This window comes from Oxyura jamaicensis, chromosome 1 (genome assembly GCF_011077185.1).
Source record: "Oxyura jamaicensis isolate SHBP4307 breed ruddy duck chromosome 1, BPBGC_Ojam_1.0, whole genome shotgun sequence".
Taxonomy (NCBI): Eukaryota; Metazoa; Chordata; class Aves; order Anseriformes; family Anatidae; genus Oxyura; species Oxyura jamaicensis.
Window position 1 is genome coordinate 87,957,739 of NC_048893.1, and position 27,717 is coordinate 87,985,455.

General features: G+C 39.2%; 2 protein-coding genes across 4 annotated transcripts in view; one reads left to right on the forward strand and one right to left on the reverse strand.

Annotated features, from left to right (window-relative positions):
* The window catches only part of CMSS1 (cms1 ribosomal small subunit homolog), a 233,461-nt gene that overhangs the window by 145,228 nt on the left and 60,516 nt on the right, over window positions 1-27,717 (reverse strand). The gene's annotated exons all lie outside the window — the stretch shown is intronic.
* Window positions 1-27,717, forward strand: part of FILIP1L (filamin A interacting protein 1 like) — a 200,125-nt gene that overhangs the window by 113,678 nt on the left and 58,730 nt on the right. For all 3 annotated transcript variants that reach the window (XM_035314954.1, XM_035314955.1, XM_035314956.1), the window contains exons 4-6: window positions 5,188-5,473; window positions 8,658-8,831; window positions 16,120-16,298. In XM_035314954.1, coding sequence (XP_035170845.1) covers window positions 5,207-5,473; window positions 8,658-8,831; window positions 16,120-16,298 — 620 coding nt within the window. In that variant the 5' untranslated portion in view covers window positions 5,188-5,206. The remainder of the gene's footprint in view (window positions 1-5,187; window positions 5,474-8,657; window positions 8,832-16,119; window positions 16,299-27,717) is intronic.

The window sequence follows — 27,717 nt, forward strand, 5'->3', positions numbered from 1 at the left end:
CATTTTAAAACTGGGACCAGTCTACCAAGCTGCACTGAATCTGGCAAGCCTCAGAGTCATCATCTTGCAACTTCAATCAAGATACTGCTGCAAAATCTTCAGTAAAACAGACACCTCGAAGCATGACTCAAAACACAGTACTACACAACACAGAGCTTATGTTTCAATTAGCACGCTAACAGACAGTAAAGGTCAAAAACCACAGCTAAAAGCTGTGTGGTTTGTCAGAGAGTGTCCTATGGTGCACAGAGTACAAGCACACAGTTCTGTGGCGCAGTCCAGTGACTCACCTGAATTAAATACCCACTGCATGTTTGTTTGTGATCTTAGGAGATGTGACTCTCAGACTGGGGTAGTCCCTTTCAAACTTATTTTATTTTGACACTACTAGATCATACTCCCATCATATACAAATGCTGATAAGCATCCTTGTTTCTTCTGGTCATGTAGCAACAGCCACTGCTGTATATTAATCAATCCAGATCATAGGTGCAAGGCATGCAGGCTCAACCAGATCTTCTCATCTGCTTTCTTCCTTCTTAGAAGTTACTGACTTTTTTTCTAAAGGTATCTGACATCGCCATTGTTCTTGGTGGTACAAAGAAACAGGTCTTAAATTACCTACTCTACGGAAGTTTGCCACAAAACGTCACAGTCTATACTCCAGGAGAAACCACAGAGAAACCACGTGAACTACACGACTGCTATTACAAGAAGGGACAATTCCTTATCCCTTTTTTGCAAGCTACCTTTCTTGTACACAGACCCTATCAATATGTAATTTATAGTGAAAACTGACTGACACACAATTGGCAAAAAGGGAAATACTCTGCTCTCTAAGCTGATCTTGAGAGCCTGGGCTCAGGAGGGATGAGAAACTTTTCTAGGTGACAACTGATAGCCACAAATTTTATGACCCTATTAACATTTTCACCATTAAAAAAAAAAAAAAAGTTTCTCTTCATCAACCTTCAAGCATGTGGAAAGAAATGTTCAAAGTAGAAAATAACCCAAGATACCAAAACACACAGCTAGAAAATTTCAAATGACACTGCTTCTACCCTGAATGATATATTAGGGCCACTTAAGGGCTTAATAACACTACAGAAAACCAGCATCCTCTGGACTATAAGTGATCATCCCTCTTCCTTGATGCCACGGCAGCAGGCAGCAGCCAATAATGTGTCCAAACCGTCAGAAAGAAACACTTTGAGGGTTAGTCCCTTAGACAGTGCTGTATCTATGGGGGCTGACAGGTCTTCCTGAAGACCTCAGGATGCTGAGACAAAACTTCCAAAACCTACAGGAAAAAACAGATGTTAACTGCCTTATCAAGGCTCATCAAGCAAGACAGAAACATTAGTAATGAAGAGATCCTGATCCCCTTCCATTTAAGCTGGTTGTCTGTGCTATGCCACTTAGAGCAGTACCAACACAGCTTTGGTATCCCAGGCCTAGAATTAGTGTGGTGCTGATGGCCCAATGTACCTAATCACTGCAGACCCTTTTATCATAAGCTTGGTTAACAGCATAGCATGTCCACCGGTATTTAAAAGAAAAAAGAAAAGAAAAATAGACTCAAAATCATTATGAAAAATACTCCCACTCACTCAAACTAAAATAAGCTTTAGACAAGGACACAGAAAAGATTGACCAGTAAATTTACTTATTAAAGCTGTTTTGCAAATGTATCTTCTTATCAGCTTACTGTAAAGTACTTAACTTCCTTTCTTTTATAGGAAAATGAAAGTAGCATAGCAGAAAAAGAACTGCTTAAATTGATAAAGCACAAGGACAGAGAGCCTTTTGTTCTGAATTGATTTTCTTTGCTTATGACCAAGATGCAAATTATTGCATGATGATAAGATGACTACTCTTGTGTTGTTCCTCAAAGAAAGCCCTAATTTTCACCTCGCGTGGCTCTTCTATGTGCGTGTTTATGATGCAATAGATTTCATGTGCAGAAAATTGCATTAGTATCAGATAACATGCAGACAGCTTCAAGTACGACAGCTTCTAATTCAGAACTGAGAAAGAATGGGTATTTGACTTGTTGTCTCTTTTACATCAAGCATTAATTCAAACTGATATTAAATATAAACGGAGCAAATAAGAAATATTCCACCTTTCTCCAAATCTCTCATTTCTACATCCTGTGACCACCTCATTAGTACTAACATCATTATGTAAAAAGACAGCACTGCAGACAATAAGAATGCCAGTCAATGTACAGGCAGTAAGAAAGCTTAAATAAATCAACAGAGAACTAGCATGCTAATAAGGCAGCCCACTAACACCAGAGTGTTTGTGCCTCTTTTGTCAGTTACATTCAAATAATAATTAAAAAGTGCTTAAAAACCACTTAGTATGCATACACTTAGTATGCATTAAGCCATACTTTTAGTAGGCCACTCCAATCTTAAATCATTCATGTTAACTGTTAAATCTGATAAATATTTGCATCAGCAGGTTTAATAGTAGACACTGGCATTCAGAAAGGCCAGAACAGAACTCAAGTGGAGCGCAGGTAATGACTGCTCTACAAGAAAAGAAAAATCCACTTGGAGATTTTGCAAAGGCACCGTCTCCACAGGAGGGTGACCTTCTCAGCAGGCCAGCTGGCCTTCTCAGGCACCGAGTGCCTTTTGTCAGGACAATAAAGACTGATCTACCTGATCAAGGAGCTGGCACGACAGGCTCAAAGACAGTCACTGCAAGCACTCCTCAGCTGTGAAAACTGTGCATAGCACGCGGCTTTGAAGCCCAGAGCACACGTATAATGTAAAAGAAAAACAGGGGGCAGGCATCCATCCTGTCAGGACTGTGAGACTAGTGCCCTTTCAAGTTCAGGATCCTGCTTCCAGGTGCAGCCAACTGGAAAAAGACTTGAAAAGGTACAAACCTCTTTGTTATGCACCTGTTCCACTTCCCTTCAGCAAGAAATGTCATGTTGACACTTGTCACCAGCCTAGCAGGAGTTTGATGTCCAATTGAGCCTGCTGCGCACCTGGCACATGAGGGAAAAACAGAAGAACTTCTTGGGCCACTTGTGCATTTCACTGAATCCTACACTTGTTGCATCAAAGGGCACAGGCTCCTGGACAAGATCAAGTAACTTCAGGTTATCTAATTTAATTGACAGCTCCTGCATCCGATCTTAGAATTGCTAGCCATTAACCAACAAGCGAAAGCCAAGCAGACGTTCACATTTTATGCTGAAAGGAAACCAATGGTTTTGTTCCAAAGTAGAAGTGTTCTGTAAGCAAAATGCAAAAAAAGTGAGTAAGCCAAATAAGCAGACCACAATGAAAGAAGTGACAGTAAACTAAATGATAAAATCATAGAATCAGGTTGGAAAAGACCTTCAAGATTATCAAGTCCAACCATCAACCTGACCTACTTACCGAGTGCCATCACTAAACAATGCCACTTAGGGTCATAGAATCATTTATGTCGGAAAAGACCTTCAAGAAAGAAAAGACCTTCACTTCTTCCTTCATGTCAGAAGCGTGTATGTTGTAATTTATGAGATAATTCCAAAGCTATTCTGTGTTTTCTGTCAGCCATCAATACCAAGGGGTTTTGGCTGAACTGCAGTTTTAGAGAGAGATGCCGTGACCATTTTTACAATGGCAACAAACTACTCAATGTTAGAACTAGTCATATAGTCGTATGCAGGTTGCAAGCATTAAGACTTGAACAAGTGTATCCTTCAGGAAATATATCAACTTTTCTGGCAAGTCTTTGGAGTTTCCTGTAGCCAAGGATCATAATAGGACAGGATGAGCACCATTTTAAACTAATTAATATCAGGCCCCATCACTGCCTGCCTGCTATAAACACCTCCCAGTTTCCTACATGCACCCTAACAAGTTCCATCCTAACATGAGGTTGTTGAAGCACAGACTCACAAAACAGATATCCCAGTGCACTCTGCCCCGCAAGTCTGACATGCCTTGGTTTTAGGAGACTGAGAGAAACAAGTTCTTTTATGAAAGACAAGCTATTAGGAGTGCTTCAGACTAGACTACAAGAGATTTCCTTCAGCATTATAGGAATTTTCACTTGTTTTCCTTGTAGTATTTTTGATATTTTTCCCCACTCTCAATTACCATTCATATCAAACCTAAAGCTTCTACCCTGTCCTCTGTTTTTCCAAAGGAAAGTATTTATAGCATTCAGTGGAGAATGACCATGGATAAAGAGTGCAGTCACAGAGTTTAAGATTTACATGCAGAACCTGGCTGAAGGGGGAGCTCTGGAAGAACTTTCTTGGCCACAGATGTGGGAGACCAAAAAGCAGCACAATCATTTCCTGCCTACCAAAGGTCACAACAATCTTCTGGAGAAAATCACTGCTTCAACTCAAACAGCTGCCGTTGAGCTCAAGCCTTTCTTTCCTTGTTCTTTTCCAAAGAAATGCCCAATATGCTTTCCACAATAGGACTTCCAGCAATTAGCCTCACACTTTAATATGAAAAAAAAAAAGTGCCTTGTTTGTATCTGGAACGTGTGTGATTTCACCTTTCAATCACATGATTGGGCTTTTGCCTGCCAGACTGTATCCATGACCACACCACAATCTTCCTGCAGAAGTGGACTATAATCCATTCATTCCTTAATCTTAGCGGCGACAAGCAAAACAGAGTTCCTGAGGTTAATCAATATTTGCACAGCGTTAGTCATTTATCTGTAAAGGCATTACAGTGTATTTATTTAACACTGGCACTTCAAAGGGGCCAAGCTAGGCTGGGTCTCCCTTGGCTAGGTACAAACAAACACCTGTATGACACCCTCATAGTTTAGCACCAAAGTAGAATTTTCCCCCTCCCAAATGGGATATTTGGTCTGCAGTGGTGTGTACAGTGCTGCTGCTGAAGTTGCTGCCTTTGCAAGTGTTAAGGATGGGATTCTTCTAGGTGCACAGGACCAGTTAAGACTTGTTCCACTACAGCTCCACATTCAGTAAGGATCACAGTCCAGTCCTGTTGGTTCAGGCAAGGTTGTCAGCTCCTCTCAAAAGACAAAGAGCCTTGTGTGGGAGGGAAAGCTATCAGTCCGGGGGGAGTAATGCCCACCATAAATTAGGTTAATATTTAGGTTAATATTTATATTCTCTTTATTTAGGTTAATATTTATATTCTCTTATAGGTAAAACATTTATCTTTTTTCCCCATCTTCCATCAGCTTCAGAGACAGAGAAACCATGCGTTCCGGAAGTAACAGTGCGGAAAGCCCAACCAGACCAAAGCTGTACCAACAAAGGCCAAAAAGCCACCAGAAAGAAGAGACAGGTTACAGTGGGAAAGGAAACGTGCAAAGAAGGCTGAAGGAGGATGAGGCACCCCAAGCGAGCACCATCCTAAGAAGCCCTAAGGCTGAGAAAAAAGCAAGAAGTTCTTTCAAGAAAAGAGAAGATCTCTCTCGTGATGACTTGCTATTTCTTCTTAGTGTCCTTGAGGGTGAATTACAGGTGACATTGTCTTACTTTGTTTACCAAGTTAAAATGTTCTAATGACGTCTTTTTTTTTTTTTTTCTTCCCCTCCACTTTACTGCAAACATATGCTGCTCTCCTGTTAGGGAAACACCCTACCTAATTTGCCGCAGGAGGACAAGTGTAAATTGCAAAGCATGTAAAAGCACAAATTATCCAGACACTAAGAACAGCTATAAGCACAAAAAGATATCTTTAGACCTCCCATCCATGCAAATTTATTCGCGATGTGTCTTATCACACTGAAACACTCATGATCCATTGTGAATGATCATGTAATTCTCAAAGCAGAGAACTCACAGAACTTTCCTATTATGCTGCCTTGTTCTAAGTATTTTGATTACAAAATATTTGCAATAAAAAATTATACTGAGAACAATGTAGAGACTTAAAATATCTGTTACTCAATTTTTTCTTATCTTCCTCCTCCGATGAAGTCACAAGCATCAATCAGTACATGCCAGGTCACCAGAAGTAGCTCACTCAACAGTATTCTAACAGCTTTTGTTAGCATATCAAAATACCCATTTTATTTCCCATAATATGCAGAATAACTATTGGGCGCCACTTAGCCCACAAGATACTGGATTTTGAAGAAAGAGATTTTTTTCTGTCTGGAAAAGGAGCCAGCTGCCAAGTGGCAAATGATGCCCATCCTGACCAAACATAATTTCAGGAAGTGGGAGCCGGATTTCCAGCGAGGAGGGAGCAGGTATTTCTGTGGCAGGCTGATTGCACAGAGGTAGTGACAGCCACTTGAAACTGCCCACAAGCAGAGAGACAAGCTAACTGGCCAAAGCAGCATCAATGCTTGCCTAACATGATTTCAGAGTTTACTGCCTAGACAGCGCCTGGTAATTCCCTTCTGAACATATGCATATGTATTTACATAATATATGGTAATAGAAGTGCTTAACAGAGCACACATGCATTATGAGTGTTTTTGATAGATTTTGATAGATTTTGTAGGAATCTCTGAGGGTGCAGTTTTCTACAGAGCATTTCACTATATAAATGGAGCAATTTATGTGTTTGTGTACCATTTTTGACTCCTGCTCACTTGCTGTTTCTAAATTTACATTTAAATTCAGATGTCACACACTTACTCAAAACAGTCCTCTTTTCCACTCAAAAAAAAGACATACAAGCTTTTATACATACACGCACATATATATATACATATATATATAAAACCCACATTCACAGACACACTTCAGCTCTTAAGATTTAAAAATGGAACAGAATGAAATGAGAAACTGGAAAACAATGAGCCTGGAATAAAAAAATTAATTGTGTCTGACATTGAAAAGAAAGCATTAAAAATTAAAAAAAAAGTGTTAAGTCATTTTGTATTCCTAAATTTCTACCTCCAGGTGCACTAAGTCAAATCTCTACAGATCATCTGACAATCCCACCATAATTATGTTCCATTACCCTCTGATTCCAGAGCACTTATGGTGCACAGACCACTCTTCAAGCTTTTTTTTTTTTTTCCTGCCACAATATGGATTAGAAACGAACCTCCATTCTTATTTTTATTTTTTAAACACAGCCACAGATAAGGATACAGAAGTGCTGCTGCCTAAAGCAGCCAGACCTAAATTATTAACACCTCCTGATACACCTCTCTTTCTGATCTTCTTCTTCCAGGATTCACATGTCCTTGGTTTTGTTTTTAGCTGAGATTGTTGCAAGCAATGGCTGTTTGAGAGAGCTGATGTGGTTGTCAGAGTAATGGAGGCAGGGGGCAACCTCCACCACCAGGGGATGCAGGAGAAGCAGCTGGGCACAGCCCTGGGGGAGCTGGTGACCTGAGCCAGTTTGTCCCCCAGTGGAAACACTGACATAAGCAGATATTCTTATAAAATAACATGATCATTGGAAGCCTAACTTCAAGACAAATAGCACAGTATTTACAGCATATATTCAGGCTACTCCAACTTAACGTCTGTGAGTTCCTAACTTTATAGTAAAGAAGAGTCTGTTGTTGTTGTTTGCTTTCAAAGGGCAGAGAAAATCTATAGGCCATTTCAAATCCTGCAGACACACGCAGTATGTTTCTCCAGCATGGATTTACAGAACAATGCCATAAAAAGGAAGAAGTTACATGCACCTGCCAGGCTGTGCAACCAGATCTAAAATACACACATGGAAGAACATATGGAGAGCGTACCTGAGAACATATTGCATCTACTCTTTGGTAACAGGGTGCCATCAGATATAAGATTACGAAAGCAAGTGCAGTGACATTAAAAAAGGAAAAGTATAGTGCATGTTTTTAGGTTATACTTTTTAAAATGACATGATTTCTGGATATCAGATAGCACCACTTTGTTAATGCTTACCTTTTAAAATGCTTTTACTTTAGCATGCATTCACAACTTGAGAATGCCATTATAGCACTTAGTCCCAAGAAACGTGATGCTGCAAGGTTTGTTACCTGAGAGCATGTACACGAGTGTATGCACATCTACACATCTATAAGTACAGAAGGCACTAATAGATGCATGTACACATACATATACATGCACATGGACTCCTACTGCCAGCTTTTCAGGCAATTAATCTTGTTTTAAAGAAATGCCATTATCGCATGGTTTTGGAATGTGTTTCATGAAAGGTCACATCCCCTGTACCATACACATCCCTGCCCTCAGCACGCAAACAAGCTCAGTGCAACAACAGCTGTAGGCTACTCCAGTCTGGTTTAATCTACAAAAGCCACCCTTGCATCCAAACCATACATTATGTGTGACACTTTTTGTCCTCCAGAACCACGCTAACATCTTGTACTAAAAATTAAATATCATCTTCTAAGGCCACAAGTCACGTCCCCCCGCACGCACCACGACAGGAATTTTGTATTCTAAATGCTACATGCTAGTCCTGACATGGCATTTCAGTCTCACTGCTAACAAAGTCCTGTAGCATCAGTGAGGGTTCTGAAAATCCTGTGTTTTATGCAGGACTCATAAAATAAAAAGACCAATGCTTTCCTCATGCTTTACCTGTCTTCATGTTATTATTTTGGGGCACTTTACATACGTAGCATTCTTCAATTTTTTTTAGTTTTCTTGAAATCAAAAGTAGAAAGCATCCAACTAACCAGTAAATACACAAATGCAGCATAACAAAATAAAACCTTATATTGTCTTTCTGCAGGCTCAGGATGAAGTTATTGGAGTACTTAAGGCTGAAAAAATTGACTTGGCTTTGCTTGAAGCTCAGTACGGCTTTGTTACTCCCAAGAAGGTGTTAGAGGCCCTCCAGCGAGATGCTATTCAAACAAAGGCTGCACAATGGCAAGAAGATATCTATGAAAAGCCTATGGGAGAGGTATGAGTTGTACTATTGCCATTTAACCATAACTAAATTCATAGAATAATAGAATAATTCAGGTTGGAAAAGACCTCCAGGATCATCAAGTCCCAACTGTTAATCTAGCACAGCCCAGTCTACCCCTAAACCATGTCATCCCTAAGCACCACGTCTACATGCCGTTTGAATACTGCCAGGGATGGTGACTCAACCACTTGCCTGGGTATCTTGTTCCAATGCCTCAGAACCAATCTGAACAAATTCAACAGAAAAGATCTCACTGACTTCAGTGGAAGAAAGCTGTAGGCCTAAAATATATCCTGAGTGCAAATGAGTCCATTAATAAAAACAGGTAGCTAATGATGCTCACTTATACTGCACCCTAGGGGCTACAAACCCAGACATGTTTATGTCTACCTCAGACTCTGATAATCAGCCTTCTGGTTTTGACACTCTCCCCCCACACACCCCTCTTTATCCAGTACTCCTACAGACAGGTAGCTCTCCATTAGCCTCACGGAGGTCATGCCACCAGTGGCTGATAAGGACACGTGCAGCAGTAATGCCACACTGTCTACCTTTATACATCCCAGCTCCCACTAACTCTACAGGAATTGTGGGTATGCATGATTGGGCTGAGCAATGAATTGTCATTAGAAATTTCACCCAAGCAGAAACCTAATATGCTCACATTATACCTAGGTAGTACTTGAATTTTTCTGTAACAGAAGCCATACTTTCTAGACGTTACATGGATTTCATTTCTGTTCTGCAATGCAAGTCACTGGATATTAAAAGCCCTTTATATCAGTACTGTTTTTTCCCCAAATAAGAATTCCCAGTGTCTCCAGTTGAATTCAGGTTAACATTTTTAATATGCTGCTCACAACAGATAATCATCCTAAAAATAAAGTAGAAATTCTGAATAACATTCTTCTACCAAGTGTTTTCCAAGGTTCCCGAAGAGAATCATACCTAAGGATACAGGGTTCACTTCAGAGAAAATTGTCAGGCAAAGGTCAGCACTCATTTCAGAGGCTCAGAGGTTAAACTCCCTGGCTATAATCTGAAACAGATAAAGTTCAACTGTGGAGGTTAATTTATTTTAGAACGTTGTGGCATTATGTCACAGAAACTTTGAGCACAAATGGAAATGATTTGAAGAGAAGTCCAAAAGAGTTTGAAAACATAAGTTCAGCCTGTTACTTCACATTAGTTTCTACACGCTTTTTCCCCTCTTACACTTATGGCAGAGAAAGGATTTCTAACACTGCTGGATTTGGCAACTCCAGAAGGCAAAGGTAAACATCCTGTGAGCAACTGAAAGTACAGAAAGACCACTAGCACATACAAAATCTTGGTAAACCAAAGGATGCCATAATTGGCAGGTATTTCACATTTTCAGTTTTAAACTCTCCAAATTAAGTCCAAGATACAGTTCATTTTTTGCTTGGATTTTTTTTTTTTTCATATGTTTACAAAAAACAAGAGAGAAATGGAAGCAGTCACAAAGTATGGGAAAGGACCATCTCATCTTCCCCATGCCACCATGACAATGTACCTTTTGTCTTTGCCCCCAAATTGCTATTGATTCAGTGTCCCTACAGCATGTTTCCCTTTCTCTTAACAGTTTAGTGTTGTAGCCTGGAACACAAAGGATCTTCCCAAAACTCAATTGAAGACACAGTGAATTTCAGAATGCATCTAAGATTACTGGCCTTTTAGCATCCTGCCACAACTCATTCATTTGTCCTAATCTTTATGAAGTTTTTTGGCAGATTTGTTAAAGACTAGATAGTGGTAAAATTTGGTGGCTAGACAGCTTTACTCAATAGTAACAGGATTCACAGGTGAAGTCTAACAAAATAGGAAACTGCAAAATTCCTTTACAAAAATTTATGAGGATTGTAATAATTCAAAACCATGTCTTCCCCATCTTTTTTTTTTTTTTTTTTTTTTTTTGAAAGCAGAGGGTTTCTCAATCAAATGTGCTCTACAGCTATTTCTTTCTACAACCTAACAGATGCCAGATAAGCATATGTATTCCACGCAGTTCAGGATACAATAAATTGCTTAATGTTTAAAGGGGCATAAGAGAAAGGCAAATAGACTTCCTTTGTTCTTGCTTCTCTCTGACATACAAAGGCCTGAGAAGGTTTTCCATCTTTGCATGCTTTATAAATTTAGATGATTGAGTTAGTTATTCATGAAAAACTCTGGCTTCAGATCAACTGCCACTTCTCTGGAATAGAAAGTGAATGGTATTCAACATTCTAGTAAATCCTGCAAAAGAACCATTTTCCCAGATTCAAACAGCAGCAAGCAAGAAACAAAAATGTCAAAAAACACCTCAGAGAACGGGGATGTAGGAAGTAGGAGATGTAGGATGTAGGAGAAAGCAGAGAGGCAGATATTGCAGAATTAATGGTGTCCTCTCTCAAGTTTCAAACCCTCCTGGAATTAGAAAGACAATTTTGGTTTATGACTGTCCCCAGTCTCCAATTAGACAGTCAAACATAAAATCTGTGGGACCTTACTGCTTGAAATTAGGTGACCAAGATCTCCTACTACTTTAAAAACTTCTCTAAAAGCAGCAAAATTAGAGGAAAGCCTATATTCTGCATCAGTCAAGGAAACTTCAAAACGGAATCCATTTTTAACACCCCAGCACCAATCAACTTGAGGGACGAAGCATTCTCATCATCCTTTTAACAAAGGATATCTGACTGCATCCTCACAATGTCTTACAAGTCTTGGTCACAACTTTAAAGCGAAGACAGCTGTAGGTCACCAATAGGGTACAGTCATAGGAAGAGATGCTGACAACACAGCATTCAGGAAAAGCAGACCGATACATCTGCATGGAAATTTGGCTCACTTAGGGCTGAAAAAGACAAGGGAAGAACTGCTCCCATAATCACCCACAATCCTAAACCAAGGATTATACATTTATACACACACAAAGACCATGAGGATATTATTAACAGGAGTAATATTTCACTAAACTTTGGATAAAGAAATATAACTAGCTTGGATTTTATTCTGGCCAAGCGCCAAACACAAAAGAGTCCAAAGAGAAAGACAAAAAGTTCAGTTCCAACGTAATGAATACGAGACGCACCATCTTATTTTGACTTCAGACACAAGGCAGTGGCAAAATGTTTTTAAACTATTAAATTCCTGTGAATTTTTAGCATGCTGAACTATTCACAGTTACGTAAGACCATGCCTCCAATTTTCCATTGCATTGTACAGTTTGTTCAAGTATTAATTCTAGCAAAAAGCCCATATGGTTAGCAAGAACAAAACAACAAATCACTTAATTAAGATTTTATCACTAGTTTTCCACAGAAGACATTCATGTTGCTGCTTATTAGTCCTCTTGGTGTTTTTTAGCCAAGAACTGTATATGCTGAGTAAATGTGTGTGCATACATATAAATGGACATTTTAGTATGTGCACATTTAGCATTTGGACAGAGTAATTTGAGGAACAAGCGGCTGCCGGAGAATGCTCCCGTGAGAGGATCTTGTGCTAGCAGGGGTTCACACGACTTCTCCCTCTGCTCTGCTGGATATGTGGGAGTCAGCCACACAATCTCCTGGGGGAAATGCCAGAGTCAAACTTGCTCCCCAGGGACATGCCCTTATTAAACAAGGACACCACAGAGATTCCCAGCACATAACACAGAAGCACAGCAACTCAGCAGCAGACCTTTGCTCATTGATCCCACAGAGAGGGAGAGGCATGTTGTACAACACGGCACACAAAGATGACATGGACAAATGCCCGTACCCATTATGTGGCTTACAATCAGTTCTCAAGGGTCTGCATTAATCATGGTGAGCTGTCTCTCCAATTCTCTTTTCTGATATTGCCCTCTACTAGGAGACAAGACCCAGCATCTCTTCCATTCTCTCCGGAGTGTAATCCCGAACTCTCATCTTCACTTGGTCCCCATCACAATGCTCCCCTACCAACTGTGACTGTACACAGCAGAACCAACTTGACAGCATTCTTTAAAAAAATCCAAAATGCATTTTCTAATTTGAGCAACAGAAGCAAACTGCAACACGAAATGTGGTTTTAATGCAGCAGCTTAGTTACTTGCCTTTCTCATCCTTTCCCACATGCAACTCTCCTCAGGATTCTGCTGTTCTTTTACCCACTTCCAAACTCATTTCACCACCCTGCCTTGAACACACACCTCACCCTTCCCAACTACCAGTTTGCAACCCAAACTGCTAATCTCATCACTGCCAAAAGCACAACTGCAAAGTGAAAGACACTGGCATTGCTCATTGAGAGCTGCAAAACAAAAACCTGGAGTTACTACCATTCTTCTTGAAATTAGTTAATACTGCTTGAAGTAAGCTCTTACAGCCATTCAACAAATGCTCTAGAGCAAATGAAATATCCTGAACCCATAAAAAACCACTGGCAGGTCCCACATCCTTCACACCCAACTGTGCAGAAGCAGAAATATTTTCTATTTGGTTAATGTTGTTTGCATTGATTAGTTTGACTATTCCTCATCTCCATCAAGCGTTTTTATGATGGGAAACAGGAGTCATATGATTTATGACCAGCTTTTAGCCAGAAATTTCACTTTATTTTCTTGTGATGGCAATTTACACATCCCCTCAGATTCTCACATGTGCTTTTGAAGCAGTGATCCTATCTAGATAAAGGCTTGACTTCATTTTCTTAACCCCATCCATGCAGGCTGCCCACCAAAATAAATCAGTACTTCACACCTTTGCCTTCTTCCCTCACCTGACCTCACATTGAGGGCTGAGACCAGCAAACGTTGTCATGCAAAGCTGATGTCCTGTTTGTATCAATTTAAGAAAGACAGGTCCACAGCTGCCAACAGCACCACCGCAGAACTTCCTCAAAAAGCAGACAGCAGGTTGATTTCAGAGGACAGCATACATTCACCTGAAAGTGTGGCCACTAAAACCACGAGGAGCAGAAACTCAGGTAATGGTGCTTCAGGCATCTGTGCAACAGCTGATCTAAAAACCCCTTCTGAAAACTTGGAGGGGAGGAAGGTCGATAAAACATAGTGAATTTTTTCTCTCTCTTTCGGGTAAACTAGTAGCTGAATAAAAGAATTCAAAATTTGAAATTTTCCCTTCTGGTGGAAGAAGAATGTGCAGAAGTTAAAAACAGCCAGTTTTCTTCAACTTGACCTTTTAAGGCAATACGGTTTTCAACCCCTCTGGAAACACAGAAACACATGTGACATGGAAAACACAGCCAAGATACCGGAAGAGGTGGCACTTCTTTGCTGAGAAAGCTTGCATATTCAAGGGTTTTGATAAGAAACGTTTCCCCAGCAGACGTCCTACTTTGGATTCATGATTCCGGAAAGCATTAACCTTGCGGAACTAATAGTGCTATAACTCCAGTGAACAGGATAGGGGCATGGAAAGTCTTAACAACCTGCCATAATACCACCAGAAAGCAGCTGAAAAGGACAGTCACGGCTCTCTTCATATATTTATATCATACATGGTATCTGCTCAGGTGTGTTGTAACAGAAGACTTATGTCATACGCAAAAAGAACAGGCCATTTTTCAAAATGAGCGGCCATTTCTGATGGAATATTCTGGACCCAAACCATCTTCAAAGTCTTGTCAACAGTTCTCATTTCCTTATTCGTGTCAGCTTCACAAAAAAAAAAAAAAAAAAAAAAAACAGGAAAAACAGGAGAATATATAACACTTAAAAAGAAGCTGCGGTAAGCAGGGGGACACTCAGAAGCCCCTGTAGAAGTTGAGAATATTCCCAGTCATTCCAGAAACACAAATTTAGGTATTCCGGCCCTCTCTGTCATTGCTTTTATCAGCCAAACTGTGAATAAGCACAAAGATAATTAATTATATTCTTTGGAATTGTATTACCTAAAATAAGCAGTGGCTCTAAGAATCTGAAGCCCCAGTGCATCTTGCGGCACTTGAAATTCCTTCTGGGGGAAATGTCGGAGAACCAGAACCAGTTTTGCTTCCCACACTGCCCATTTGTGAATTCTTTCCTATTAATAGAGTGAAATACTGCAAAGCAGCTCAACCTACTAGAATAGATTGTGGTTAAAAGAAGCCCGTGCTGGGCTTTAAACTGAAAATTTCTCTTTACCGAAAAGGCTACAAGGATTCCCTTGTTGACCTAATCAGGAAGGAAGTCTCCTCAGAGGAAGAGGAACGAGCAGTGAACAAAAATTTTCATGAATACAGATTCTTCCCATATCTTTAGATGGCTTCCAGTGATCCCTCCTCAAGGGTCAGCTAGATCAGTGATGCCTAAGGAGGAAAATCCCTTCTGGTTTCATACACAAATGCTTGCATAACTTTGACTTATATTGAATTCAAAATTATGACGGAATCCTCAAAATGATAGTTTTCTCTCACTCTGTGTAAATAATTTTGTTCAATAGCATAACGGTTATGCTAATACCTCTATGGTTTAGAAAAACTAAAAATGATTACCAAAAACTAAAAGAGATTATTTAAAATTAAAATGCCAATTCATAATATTTAGAAGCTCAGCAGAAATCCTTAGGGAAGAGGAAGGAATCTGATGTTCAAAGCATGCTATAAAGGTCCCATCTGCAAGGCAAACCCATTCACAGCATGAACTTTGAGGAACAAAATAGGAAATGCCCCCTATTTACTTACTTACTCTCTTCTTTCAGCTATTATTTCTAAGAAGTATATGCATTTCTTTGAAACAATCCCACTGTTAAATTTATGAACACAGTAGGCAGAGGAGACAGGACTGTTTTCCACTCTTGGTTCTGTCACACATCTGCTGTGAAACCAGAGGAAAACTGCTTTCCGATCTACCTCTCTACCCTACAAAGATCACCCAATACTCTCATTTCCTACAGAGCTACAGATAAGATTGCTCCTTCTATTCAACCAAAAGCAAAGCTACTTCTGTGTGAAACAGAGGCTTCTGCTGAGGCCTCTGTTTCTCTACCAGAATGATCAATGAGAAAAAGCACAGCTTGGGAACAGCAACTGCTAATCAGGAGTTGTTGAGGATCACTCATGGCAGGAGAAGGAACAGAAGGTGACTGAGGGTCCTGCAGAACAGTACCTGAACTAATTTCACTAATTTGTCACAATTACATTGAAAGAATTAAATCACCATTTCCAAACAAATACCAAAGTACACGGTCATCAGGCTATTAAACACACTTTATATTATTAAGCCTCCTTTAAAATCTTTTATTGATGAAAGCATGAGCAAGTAAGAGTTTCAGAAGACTTCAGGAGCTTTTTTTTTTTTTTTTTGTAGCTTGATAAAGTTGTAGAGAAGCAGAAAGAAACTCACAGACGAATGCTGGAGCAACTTCTAATGGTAGAAAAATCACACAGACAGACTCTGTATGAACTAGAGGAAGAGAAGAGAAAGCACAGTGAATTCATGGACAAAAGCAATGAGTTTACAAGCCTGCTAGAACAAGAACGTGAAAGGTAAGGTTACCTCTTGCCGTAATACTAAGAAATACCTGCAATTTATCATAATGTCTATGGACCAGTCCACCTTCTGCATCCACCAAAAATCAGGAATATTTGCAGAGTTGTATTTTGAGAGTTCAGCTATAAAAACATGACTACTCCTAGCAGTGGTGTAGGTCAGCAGGTTGGCAGATTCTTCAGCTCTGTTTGAGATCAACATGTATGTTACGCCACAGCACAGGGAGATACACAAACGTGTTAAAAATTACAACCACATAAAGCTGGTGAGCCTTTCAGCATGTTTAAGATGTTCAGTGTACAACTACAGTATGTAAGTAGTAGGATATGAAATCAGGTATGCAGCCTACAATGGCAGAAGAAAGGCACGAGGAAAAGTGGACAGATCACAGAAATACAGAGAGAAGACGCAAAGGCAGAGGGTGTTTTCAAAGTTTTCCATAAATTAGGTTGCTGTATCAGGACTGGCATAAAAACCATAAATAGAACCTTTTTTTTAAAAAAATGTATTTTCAAACTGCAATTCTGAGAAGGATTTATAAAAATTGAATGTCATTGACTGTCTTTAAAATGTTGAACTGTGACTTCTTTGAATTTGCATTAAAACTAAGGGGGGTGGGAATCAAAGAATTTCCTATTCCCTGGCTAGCTACTCCAGAAGATAGGAGAATATTGTTTCTGTTTCCTTTCGCTTAGGAACAGCTTCCAGATGGAAATGTTTGGGTGTGAGAACGTCAAGCCTATTCTAAACTCACATTATGCATAGATAATTCTTCCTCCGCTTCGCCTGCGTAACATCATGTTCCATGTATTTTGGCAGCATTCGCTACTTACACCCTTCCCACTACACCTCTCTCCTTCAGGTCTATCAAAGATAGTGCATACGCTTCCCACCGAGTACACAGCCGTATTTATGGATTGCAATCAAAGAGGCTGGGGGAAAAAGTTTTTTGCTTCTCTGAAACATGTATACTGACACAGGCACACACAATCACACACAGGAAGGCACACGCAGTCCCCCCACAAACTGCAAAAGCCGTGTTTTTCTTTAGGAACTGTTTTTGTGAGACATCATTATATCAGCAACCAAAGCCTGATATGAACTAAGGTTTTCATCTATGCTGTCTTTTCCTCAAAAACTAATAGACACCCATCTCTTAGAGACAGAGCTAAACAACCACGGTTGCTAAATGTGGCAAGATGTTACATCAGACACATGTGCTCAGCCTGAAAAGCTGCACAGAAGGAAAGGCTAAGTGTCATGATCTTTGTATTATTTTTTTTTCTCCTGAAAACAAGGTAGAAATGGGACTAAAACTGTATCCCTGGCCCCTCCTCCACATTCCCCCCAAGAAGACCATAAAACATTTACCACTATTATCTGCAACATTTAGTCTATCAGCATGGAAAAATGAAAACAACAAAAAAAATAATACTGAGGTGCCTAATGAGACCTTAGAGGATGTAATAATAGATTTCAGATTAAGTCTCAATTTTTGTATTTTCTTTGGAGGACTTATTTTATGTGGAAAACCTTAAGGGGGTGTGATGTCACATATTGAGCTGATTCCAAACGGTTTGCCAAGTAATGTCGCCATCAAGATCTCCACGCAATTGCCTGCCATAACATTAGAAAAAAAAAAAGAAAAAAAAAGAAAAAAAAACTCAGCAAGTTAAGGCACAGCTCCTTCTCTATTAGCCTGTGTGACTTGACATTCAGAATGTATACACCCATACAAAACAAAGTCACTTCTTCTTCCCTTTCAAAAACTTTAGTTTAATTGTAAATATTCTCAGGATGTAAATTTTGCTCTCGGCTTATGAGAAGTGTCATATATAAAGCAATGACAATGAGTTTTTTCTTCCCCTTGCTTCAATTCCACTTAAAAAATGCTTAACAGAAAACTGTAAGCATTTGTCAAAGAACTTTCTTCTTTTTTTTTCAACAAGAAACAGTATTCTCCTGTAAGCATGGAAAGGTATATAACATTTCCAACAAAACTACAGTTTCAATGCAAAATCCTGACCTTCTATTCAATTAGTCAAAAAAGTGTTTTACTTTATGAAAGAGCAAGGCTACAGTACATGCTAAAGATAACTCCAAAGAGCACAGAGTGCATGCAAGTCAAACAACATACCTGAGTAACAAAGGATTACGTGATCAACATGGAAAACTTAGATGTTATGGAACAGTGATGCTGAAGCACTGAAAACTATTGTTGATCGTAAGAATGAAGGAACTATGAGCCAGATCCACTCTTGCATACAACTGAATATATTTTCAACTAAGGAGAAGGGAAAGCACTTGTTCTTTCTGATATATGCACTCAGGAAGGATAAAACTGATGAATTCTTAAATGAAAACTTTAATGACAAACTGATTTACCAGATGATCACATTTCACAAAATCTAGACAAGCCTCCAACTCTCGTGTCTTCCTGCTGCATTACTCCCTCCATACATGGCATTTCTCATTAAAAAGTTAACTTTTATTTTTTAACTAAAGCATTTTAACTAAATTTTTAACTAAATTATGTTTTGATCATAAAAAATATCAGCAGTCTTCACTAATCCAGTGAAAACACTTAATCTCAGTCATTCAAGAATCCCTTTGACTTCATAGCAAGACTATGTTTCACCTAAGCAATTGAACTTTGTCAGATTTGGGAGTTTAAATTTAAAACAAGGTTAGTGACAGTTCTCTAGATATAAGAACTGGATTAGCATTTAATGTTAACCCTTCAGGCATTTTAAAGATTCTCCTTGTTGCCAGCCCAAACTACTCCTCCATAGTCTTATGTAGTTGAGAGATGAAAATGGGTCTTCCAAGTTGAGAAGTCTCAATCTCCCTAGGTTCGTCTGAATAGGGAATTAATTTCTTTGAGTTTGGAAGAGGAAGAAATGTCATTTTGAATACTTAATTTGCTTAGCAACAGATATTTACCAGCAAAAGAATGACGTAGTTATACCACTATCATTACACTTATTCATCTTAAGTCATATATAGTTCGAAAGTGCAGTGACAAACCCGTATCAAATAAAGAACAGTCCTCAGGAGAAATGGAGGCCAATGGACAGTGGGCAATTAACACACAGGTCTTTCCTGCACTTCAGCATGAGTTGTACTCTGTATGTGTGCAGATCAGACAGGAATAGACAAATTGCACATGCACGGTAGTGTGCTAGAGCTAAGTCTACTAGATTCCATAAGGGAAAAGCCTACTGTATCGCGGGAGCCCAAATAAATAGCAGCACCCAAACTTATCATTACAAGAGCTCACACGAACATAAACCTCCAGAGGCTAGAAACAAGAAATGCACCTGAAGAACCAGGACCTAAAAGCCACTGAGCCTGTTTAGAAATTCTTCTATTTCACAGGGGGAAGGCAGGGTAAAACAGGATAGGATTAAAGACTATGAAGAAAACTTGCTTTGCCTGTCTCAAACCTACAGAGCTAATATTTGGTTCCATGATCTCTTTTCTTCCTGACTTGTTCCTCAGTCCTTCTCACTTGTCATTTCATTTCTCCTTTTTCTCACACCTCACTTTTTTGCCATTTTATTTTACATCAGTTGCTAACAGCATTGAAAGAACTGCAGTGTTTACAAGCAAGAATCAATTCCAAGATTAAATGTCTGCTAACAATTAATGTAATCCAGTGCTCAGTGATGACACTTGGAAAGAAAAAACTATGCTGGAAAGTATGAATGAATCTAAAAGGTCTTCCAGATAGGTATATTCCCAGTTTGAAAACATCTCATATGCATTGAAGTGCTTGTATGTTTACATATTACTCCCCACCCCACGGAATAAGACAAACCAAACAAATGATAACACAAACAAACAAACAACAATATAGTAAAATGATCAGCACTTACACCGTCCTTTTCCTCTGCAAATATCAAGGAGTTTTAAATATTATGTTAGCACAGTCGTTCCCCATTTTTCGAATATGGAAAGGAAATGAAGATGTAAGTGGAAGAAACCTCTCTCTGCTCGCAGTGTACCTGAATGGTTAGACTGGAGAAAAGGAAGAAATCTCCCAAAGTATCTGCGTGCCCCATCTTCAAACCTGCTATGTACTATAGCTAGTATGTTGATTCTCAACTACAACACAAGGTAAAACTTCATTATGAATATACACTGGCTAAATATGTGACTGTTGTTATACAGGACAGGAAAAAATAGCAATTTGCTAATGAGCATAAACAGTGTAAATAAATGAGTAAATACATTTTAAAGGCAGTTACGATAACTGTTGCTCAGAGGAATTCAAATATCAGCATAAAACTTTTCAGGTTGGTTTAACAGCAATTAGTAAGATCTTTAGTTAACAGATGATCTATTGAGAAAGATGATTTTTTTTCTATAGGGAAGAAAGTTGTCATAAATTTTTGTTTTAGCACTGAATTCACACTCACAAAGGTCAGATAGAGAATGAAGTCCACAAAGAAGAAAACAATTGTTTACAAATAAGATAATCCCAACATATTATAAAATGAAATCTACACCTTTTGCTCCAAACAAGTAAAAAATAAAACCAAACCAGCCAACCAAACTCTACTCCATTGCATCAGACATCAAGAAAAGGACATTTTCAGTGTTAAGGTAAAAGTTATTATACCTATCTGAGGAGTCAACAATCATGAAGCATACCGAATGGAACCTGACCAGCAAAAGTCTCAAAACTCTGGTCTTTCTCACCTAACAATGCCATGCTTGCTGCTTCAGTTGCTGACCCCCTCAATACCAGCCAGTTAACACAAAGTACTGTTGAGTAATGCAGGTTAGAAGAGACCTCTGGCAGTGTCTACCACAACCTGCTGAGTGCAGGGCTTATTTCACAGTTAGGTTGCTCAGACCCTTGTCCAGCTGACTTCTGAAGATCTCCAAGGGTCAGTGACTTACTCTGCTGACTCTTACTCTCTGCCATCCTCACCTGGAGACACTTTCTCTCTCCTTCATTGTAGACATCATTCAGGTCTGGTTTGTGCCCCGTGTTCAGCTGAAGCTGCTGTTGTTACACATCTTCACGGTCTCTGATCTTCTAGCTACCTTGGACACAAATGAACTTTCCCCATGCTTCCTTAACATCTTACCTGCATAGAGTTTGTGACTCAGTTGGACTCTTCTCACTTCTCTAAGAGCTTCCGCAGCGTACCCTGTGTTAGCAACTTCTCATTGTCCACATCTACTCTGTCCATGGGGCCCCACATGTCTTATTCTCTAGGTCTTTTCTTTATGCGTTCACTATCTGGGCTTCTTCTCCCAGAATCTCGAATTCAGCCATCACCTCTGTGTTGATGATTCTGAGGTTTACTTCAGCTGCCAGAACAACAACAAAAATCTCATCTTTTGTGAGTAACTGTCATCACCTTCAGCTTCATGAGACCAGAAGAGATTTCAATCTTTTATCCCCTCGTTCATGACTTCACCCTTAAGATTCCCTAATGCTTCATTTCTTAAAACCAGGGTAACAAAGTCATGCTGTTTGTCACTCAGCCTGTCAAACCTAGGCCCATTTTCTCCCTGAGCCTTTCTACATTTAAGTCTCACAAATTCTTCTTCACAGAATCTCCAAGAAAAAGAAAAAAAAAAAGGAAAAAAAAAAAACACACACACACACCAAGAAACACAAAGAAAATAACCAACTATTGGCATCTGTCTGTTCATCCAAATGTCTAATCTTTTCCCATGCCCTTACTTCCAAAGAATTTTTCAGTCATTTCCACCTTAGTTATTTCACACCTCTCTCTCCATCCCTCCATTGGAAACAGTGTCATTACTGCATTAAGGTTGCGTATTTCCTTTTGGGTACCTTTATAGTACATCCTTAACCTCTCATTACATGTTACTACATGGCCTAAACCCTCCATCACATTACAACTGTACCAAAATTAAATCATATTATGTTATATTCCCTCTCAGGCATTGAGTAGGTAGGAAGTATTGTTTTCGATAATTGTGCATTTCGGGTTAGGGGATTTTGTTTTGCTTTTTAATGTCAGATGAAACTAATTGCTACACACAGTTGATCAAGTAAGCAATGCTTGAAAACAGGGACAATGCATCAAAGAGAGAAGGAACCATCTCAGCTAAAAGGTGAAGGATATTTAGTATGTTGTCAGTGTAACATTGTATGCTTTCATTCTGACATACTCGCTCATTGGAATAGCAACATGACGTGGCCAGCACTGAAAAATCCAATATTCTCTAACAGTGGGTATAAATAATATTTACTATTTTCTTAATGAAACCAATTAAATATTACAAGAAGCAGGATCTTACCTTTACAGAAAGCTGCAGTAAAAATAAACACTGTCAACTTATTTATTCGACATGTTACCAGCAGTTTTTAATTTCATGCACACTAAACTATTGTTATAGATTGCATTGTACTCAAATGCAATCATTTCCTTTTAGCTTTCTGGCAATGACTTATATATATTACATATGCCTGAGACTATGTCTTGCAAGTTGTGAAATGGATGCCAGATCTCTGTACATTTGACCTTTTTCATGGGTATCTAGCTCTGTAGGTGAATAAGAGAGACCCACCACAAACAAAACATTAGCGTTCTCATTCTGCACTACACCCCAACGGGACAGTCCCACTAATGATACCACCGAGGCCTGAAGACAAGACGCAAGGAAGTGATGTACACAGATTAATTACCTCATGCTCGTACGTGAAGCGTTATACTGCATAACTTTCAACAGATGTTGGGAAATCAAACTCTTGTCAAAAGTCAAGGATTCAGAGATTTACACAACAGTTGCTGTGCACGATGAAGGTCAAAATACTTTATCTTAGAAAAAGAATAAATAAATGAATTAAGTGCAGGTTAGCAAAGGGATGAAAAATCAAAAATGTTAACTAAGATCAAATTATGTTTATTCAAAACAAAGACTAAGGATAAATAGAAATAGAAACAGGGCTTTCAACTCAGTGTTAATGCAACTGAGAAAATCTCTGGGTCTGTGGTGCAATTTTAAATTACTCCACCTACTGCAAATTAGTCAGCAGATGCAAGATTTAGGCAATACCCATGGCTCATGAAACTCCACCGACGTCCACTGAATCTGAGAAAGAAGTGAGGCTCGTGCTCAGTTTCTGTAAATTCTGAGCACATAAGATGTCTGTTCACTGCTTCAGGCACTCTGTCATGACTACAAATCAATACCACCATTGTATACTTTGAGGCATGGGAGGACACACTGAAAAACCTTAGTCAAACCCTCCTCAGTGTGGAAAGCGATGGGCATCGCTATATGCCCTCCCTGAAAAAGGGAGGAGATTTCCCTGAGACAGATGATCAGGGAAAACCACCTTGGTGGTGGCTCTAGTCAGCACTTCTAACCACAGCGTCACAGCTCAAAGGGAAAGATGACCTTTCTGAGCTGGCAAGTCTCAGAATATTTATGGCTCTTGGAAATCAACACCAGCTCCATATATTCTGTTTGGAACAGAACCAGTGACCAGCACGGGTGATGAAGCGCTGGCAAAATATGGTCATGGTGAGATGCTACCCTCCGTCATCAGGCACTCACTCCATTCACCGTTTTACATTCCCAAATAAGACACAGTGCATTGCTCCATGTACAGCGCAGCATAACTAGCCTGATCATAAGCAACAATAGAAGCAAATGACTGCACCAAGACCTGTGACCAAAAAAAAGACACAGTGCACTTCTGATTCATTGCAGGGTGGGGCAGAGGGAGAAGTAGAAATTGGCACAAGATTTTGTAACCAGAGTTCTAAAAGGAAGCACAACATCAGTCAGAGAGAAGAACCTATAAATTATTCTGAGGTAGAAGAAAAGTTTGACACTATCATAATTTTCCAGAACGAGTCATTGCTCTGGGAGAAGTTATACTCCTGTTTGAGCGTGGAGGAGGAGAAGTTCCAATGAAGTTAAGATCTGACAGAAAAATTTAAGGGACGTACATGTGCTATAATTAGTTTCGTATCTTAAGAACGGGCAAGAGAAAAATGGCCATGAGAACAGAGAACGTAGGTCACACACCAGTTATCAAAACCTGTGATCTAACTTGATAACCAAGTTTCCCATGGCATACTGTGAACTTCAATGCATTTATAGTCAGCTACAAAATCACTGGGCATTATTTATATATATTTTTACATAGATACGTATAGATATACGCAAACAAAAGAAGTATGCATAGGAGATGAAATCAGATTAAGAAAAATGTCACAGCCTCAGTCTCTGTGCTTACGACAGTAATTTTAAACAGAATAAACAGAAAAATCAGTAGCACTGAATCTGCTGAGAACAGGGATTACTAGAAAAACCATTAAAAATAAAGACCAAAATTCTGCTTTTCACATAAGTCCATATTTTTTTTGTTTCTTGAGCATGCAGCAAGTGCTATATAACCTTGCATGCAAAACAACACACATTTGGACAAGGTAACACATAACCCACTTAGTTAACACATAACCCACTTGAAGACCAAGCTGAGAATGAATACATTGAAAAAGCATGTTCAACACTTGAACCCTTCTGCTGTGAAGATCAGGAAAAAGCCCCAGAATGTGTGCAAATAGAGAAATCAACTAAAGGGCCAGGATGGACATATGAACTTTCTTTTTTAAAATTTCTGTTTCAGACGCCTATACTAGGGGGAGAGGGAAGGGAGGGAATGGATGTCTCTCAGTAGGAGATGGAAGCAATAGCAAGCAGATACAAAAATAATCAACCAGATCAACCAGACCCATCCCTGTCACAGAGGGCTGTTCTCCACACACACTGTGGACAATTTTGCTTCTCATTTCAAATGTCCCAAATACAGGAAGGCCTCCCTGTAGAACCATCTGTAAAAGATGCACTGTCATAAATAAAGTTTCTAGTATTTCATCAAGTCATTCTCTTTCCCAACACAATACGATTCTTCCTGGTAGAACTGTTACTCCCTTCAAAGACTTCCTGATACTTGGCTGAGGCTGGTAACAAACCCTAAAGTACCCATTTTGGTGATGGACACAGACATACCAAAGATCTGTAGCACATAAAATCCTGAGATGGGTGCTTGGAGTGCCTTGCAGCAAGATCTGCTACACAAGAACCATTCTGAACGGAGAAGTGCCCAGTCCTCTTTTTTGTGGGGGTCCAAACCTTGAACACCTCTTGGGATAAAAATTGATACAGGGCCCCTGTGAGGCATGATTTGAAGGTATTCCAAGAACTGAGCAGACAAAGAGACTTTGTCAGTCCCTTCACCCTCCCACAGATACGTTAGAGCTGGGGAACACTAGTGGTAAAAGCTAGAGCATGTACAGGCATACTGACAATGGAAGACTCCAGTACTAAAGGATACTAAAGCATCACTTGATTATTGATAACTTTTTTTCTGCCTGGAAAGTAAGGAATGGTTATGATGTCAGGCTAATGAAAGAGAAGGTATTTTGCCATAGATAACTTTTATTCTCCCTCCAAAATAGGAATTTAAAAGTGCCAAAGGGACAGTCACACTGGAAATACCCAGACAGCTAACTGGTTTGTGTCTGCCAAATTCGGACTAACATCAGTTATCTTCTCCTAGACTCTACCTTTGCCAAGAGTGTTGGAGAAGAAGGGAAACTCACTGAATACAGAAACATGGTTATTCTCAAATGTGCGTATGATCTTGACTAGATATGCCTTGCACAGGTCTGTTCTCAGTCTCTGCTCAAGATACTCCTAGCAGCTTCGGTGGAGACAGCATCAGGTTATTGCACTGCAGAAGAAAATGACTAAAACTGCTCTTTGTAACAACACTCTATTTATTCGCTTGCCAATACCTTTCAAGTTAAAAATTTTGGTTGAAATCCTGAACTGATAAAAAAAGCCTGCAACTCGAACAGAGCTCTTCACTTTAAAAGCCACTGAAAATCTTGCCTCTTGTACCCTATTACAGAACTCCTGAGTCACAGCAGTTTGATTCACATTATCTTCAAATTGCTGGGAAAAAAAAAAAAGAAAAAAAAAGAAAAAAAGAAAAAAAAGAAAAAAAGAAAAAAAAGAAAAAAAAAAAAAAAAAAAAAAACAAGGAAAGATATCCATGATACCGCATTTTGGGAGGTGTTAAATATTTTCAAATCGTATCCAGAATTACATAGGTATGGATTTTTTATTTTTTTACATGCCTAGTAGGACAGTTCATTTGGATACTCTTAGTACCTCTCTCCCATTTGTACCTATGTTTATCAAATCCAAGGTTATTTTAATCATAAATTCAGGTGTGAACCAAGACAAGAAAAAGGCAGCACCAAGTAAAGCCAATGAAACCCAAAGAGACATGGCCCCCACAGACATTATCAGGGTGTAAGTGACAAAACAATGGCTTGAACCATCCTTCCACTTCACTAATATCTCACTTGCACTTCCTTATACATTATGCTAGCCTCCTTCCTCATAATCGGGGGAGGGGAAAAAAAACAAACAACAAAAGCAGATGCTCCTGTAGCTAGGAAATAAAACCTAGCAGAAATGGAGACCTTACACACTCCTGTCCCTTTAATTTGATTTGCATGCTAAGAATGTTAGGACTATCAGAAAATTCTTAGCACGGTAAGCCGCATTTTGACGTATACATTTATGGCTGCTAATCTGACTTTTAAGGGATGTTCAGATCCTCCAATTTCATTTAAGTCATCAGGAAATTGGGACATCGTTTATTCAGATGTTTAGAAAAGATTTCACATGTTTCTCATTTGAAAATTTTATCTTACGTCCAACCGGGGGACTGAGAAGCAAGACACACTCCCTGAAATCCTAAAATTCTCTCTTTTTTTTTTTTCTCAATATTCTTGCCAGCTAAACTCTGGATGTCTTCGCATTCTGTCAGACAGCAGAATGAGTCAGTCTGTCCCTAACTGGCCTTCTAAAAAGGAAATTGAGAAGTTTGATGACATATTTGGATAAACACACTCACTGGATAAAGTTACTTAGCTTTTTATATCACTTTAAGTTTCCTATAAACCTTCAAAATCCTTATAGACTAGATTTAAGTATACCCAATAAAAAGCATAGATTATAAATAAACTTAATGAAAACCACTATATTAAGACTCAAAGAACCTTGTAAACATGCTTGTCAAAGCTTCACCATTGTAATACAGTGCCACAGCCATAAATCCGTATTATTAATTGCTAGTCATCCAACCCTTATTGAAATATCAGCCCTATATACATCATCGTTGGTTCAGAACCCAGTTTTCTCATGGTCTCCGAGCACAACGTAACAGCCAACACTGTAGCTCTGACTGAAGAAGCAATTAATAAAACCAGCGCTTACACAGTTCAACTCTCCTGAAAAGACAGTAAAGCCCACTGTTATCATTTGTTATTACATCTCCCTGACTATAGGACCCGGCCTTGAAATAGCAGGTGATTAAAATATACTCTACTGAAC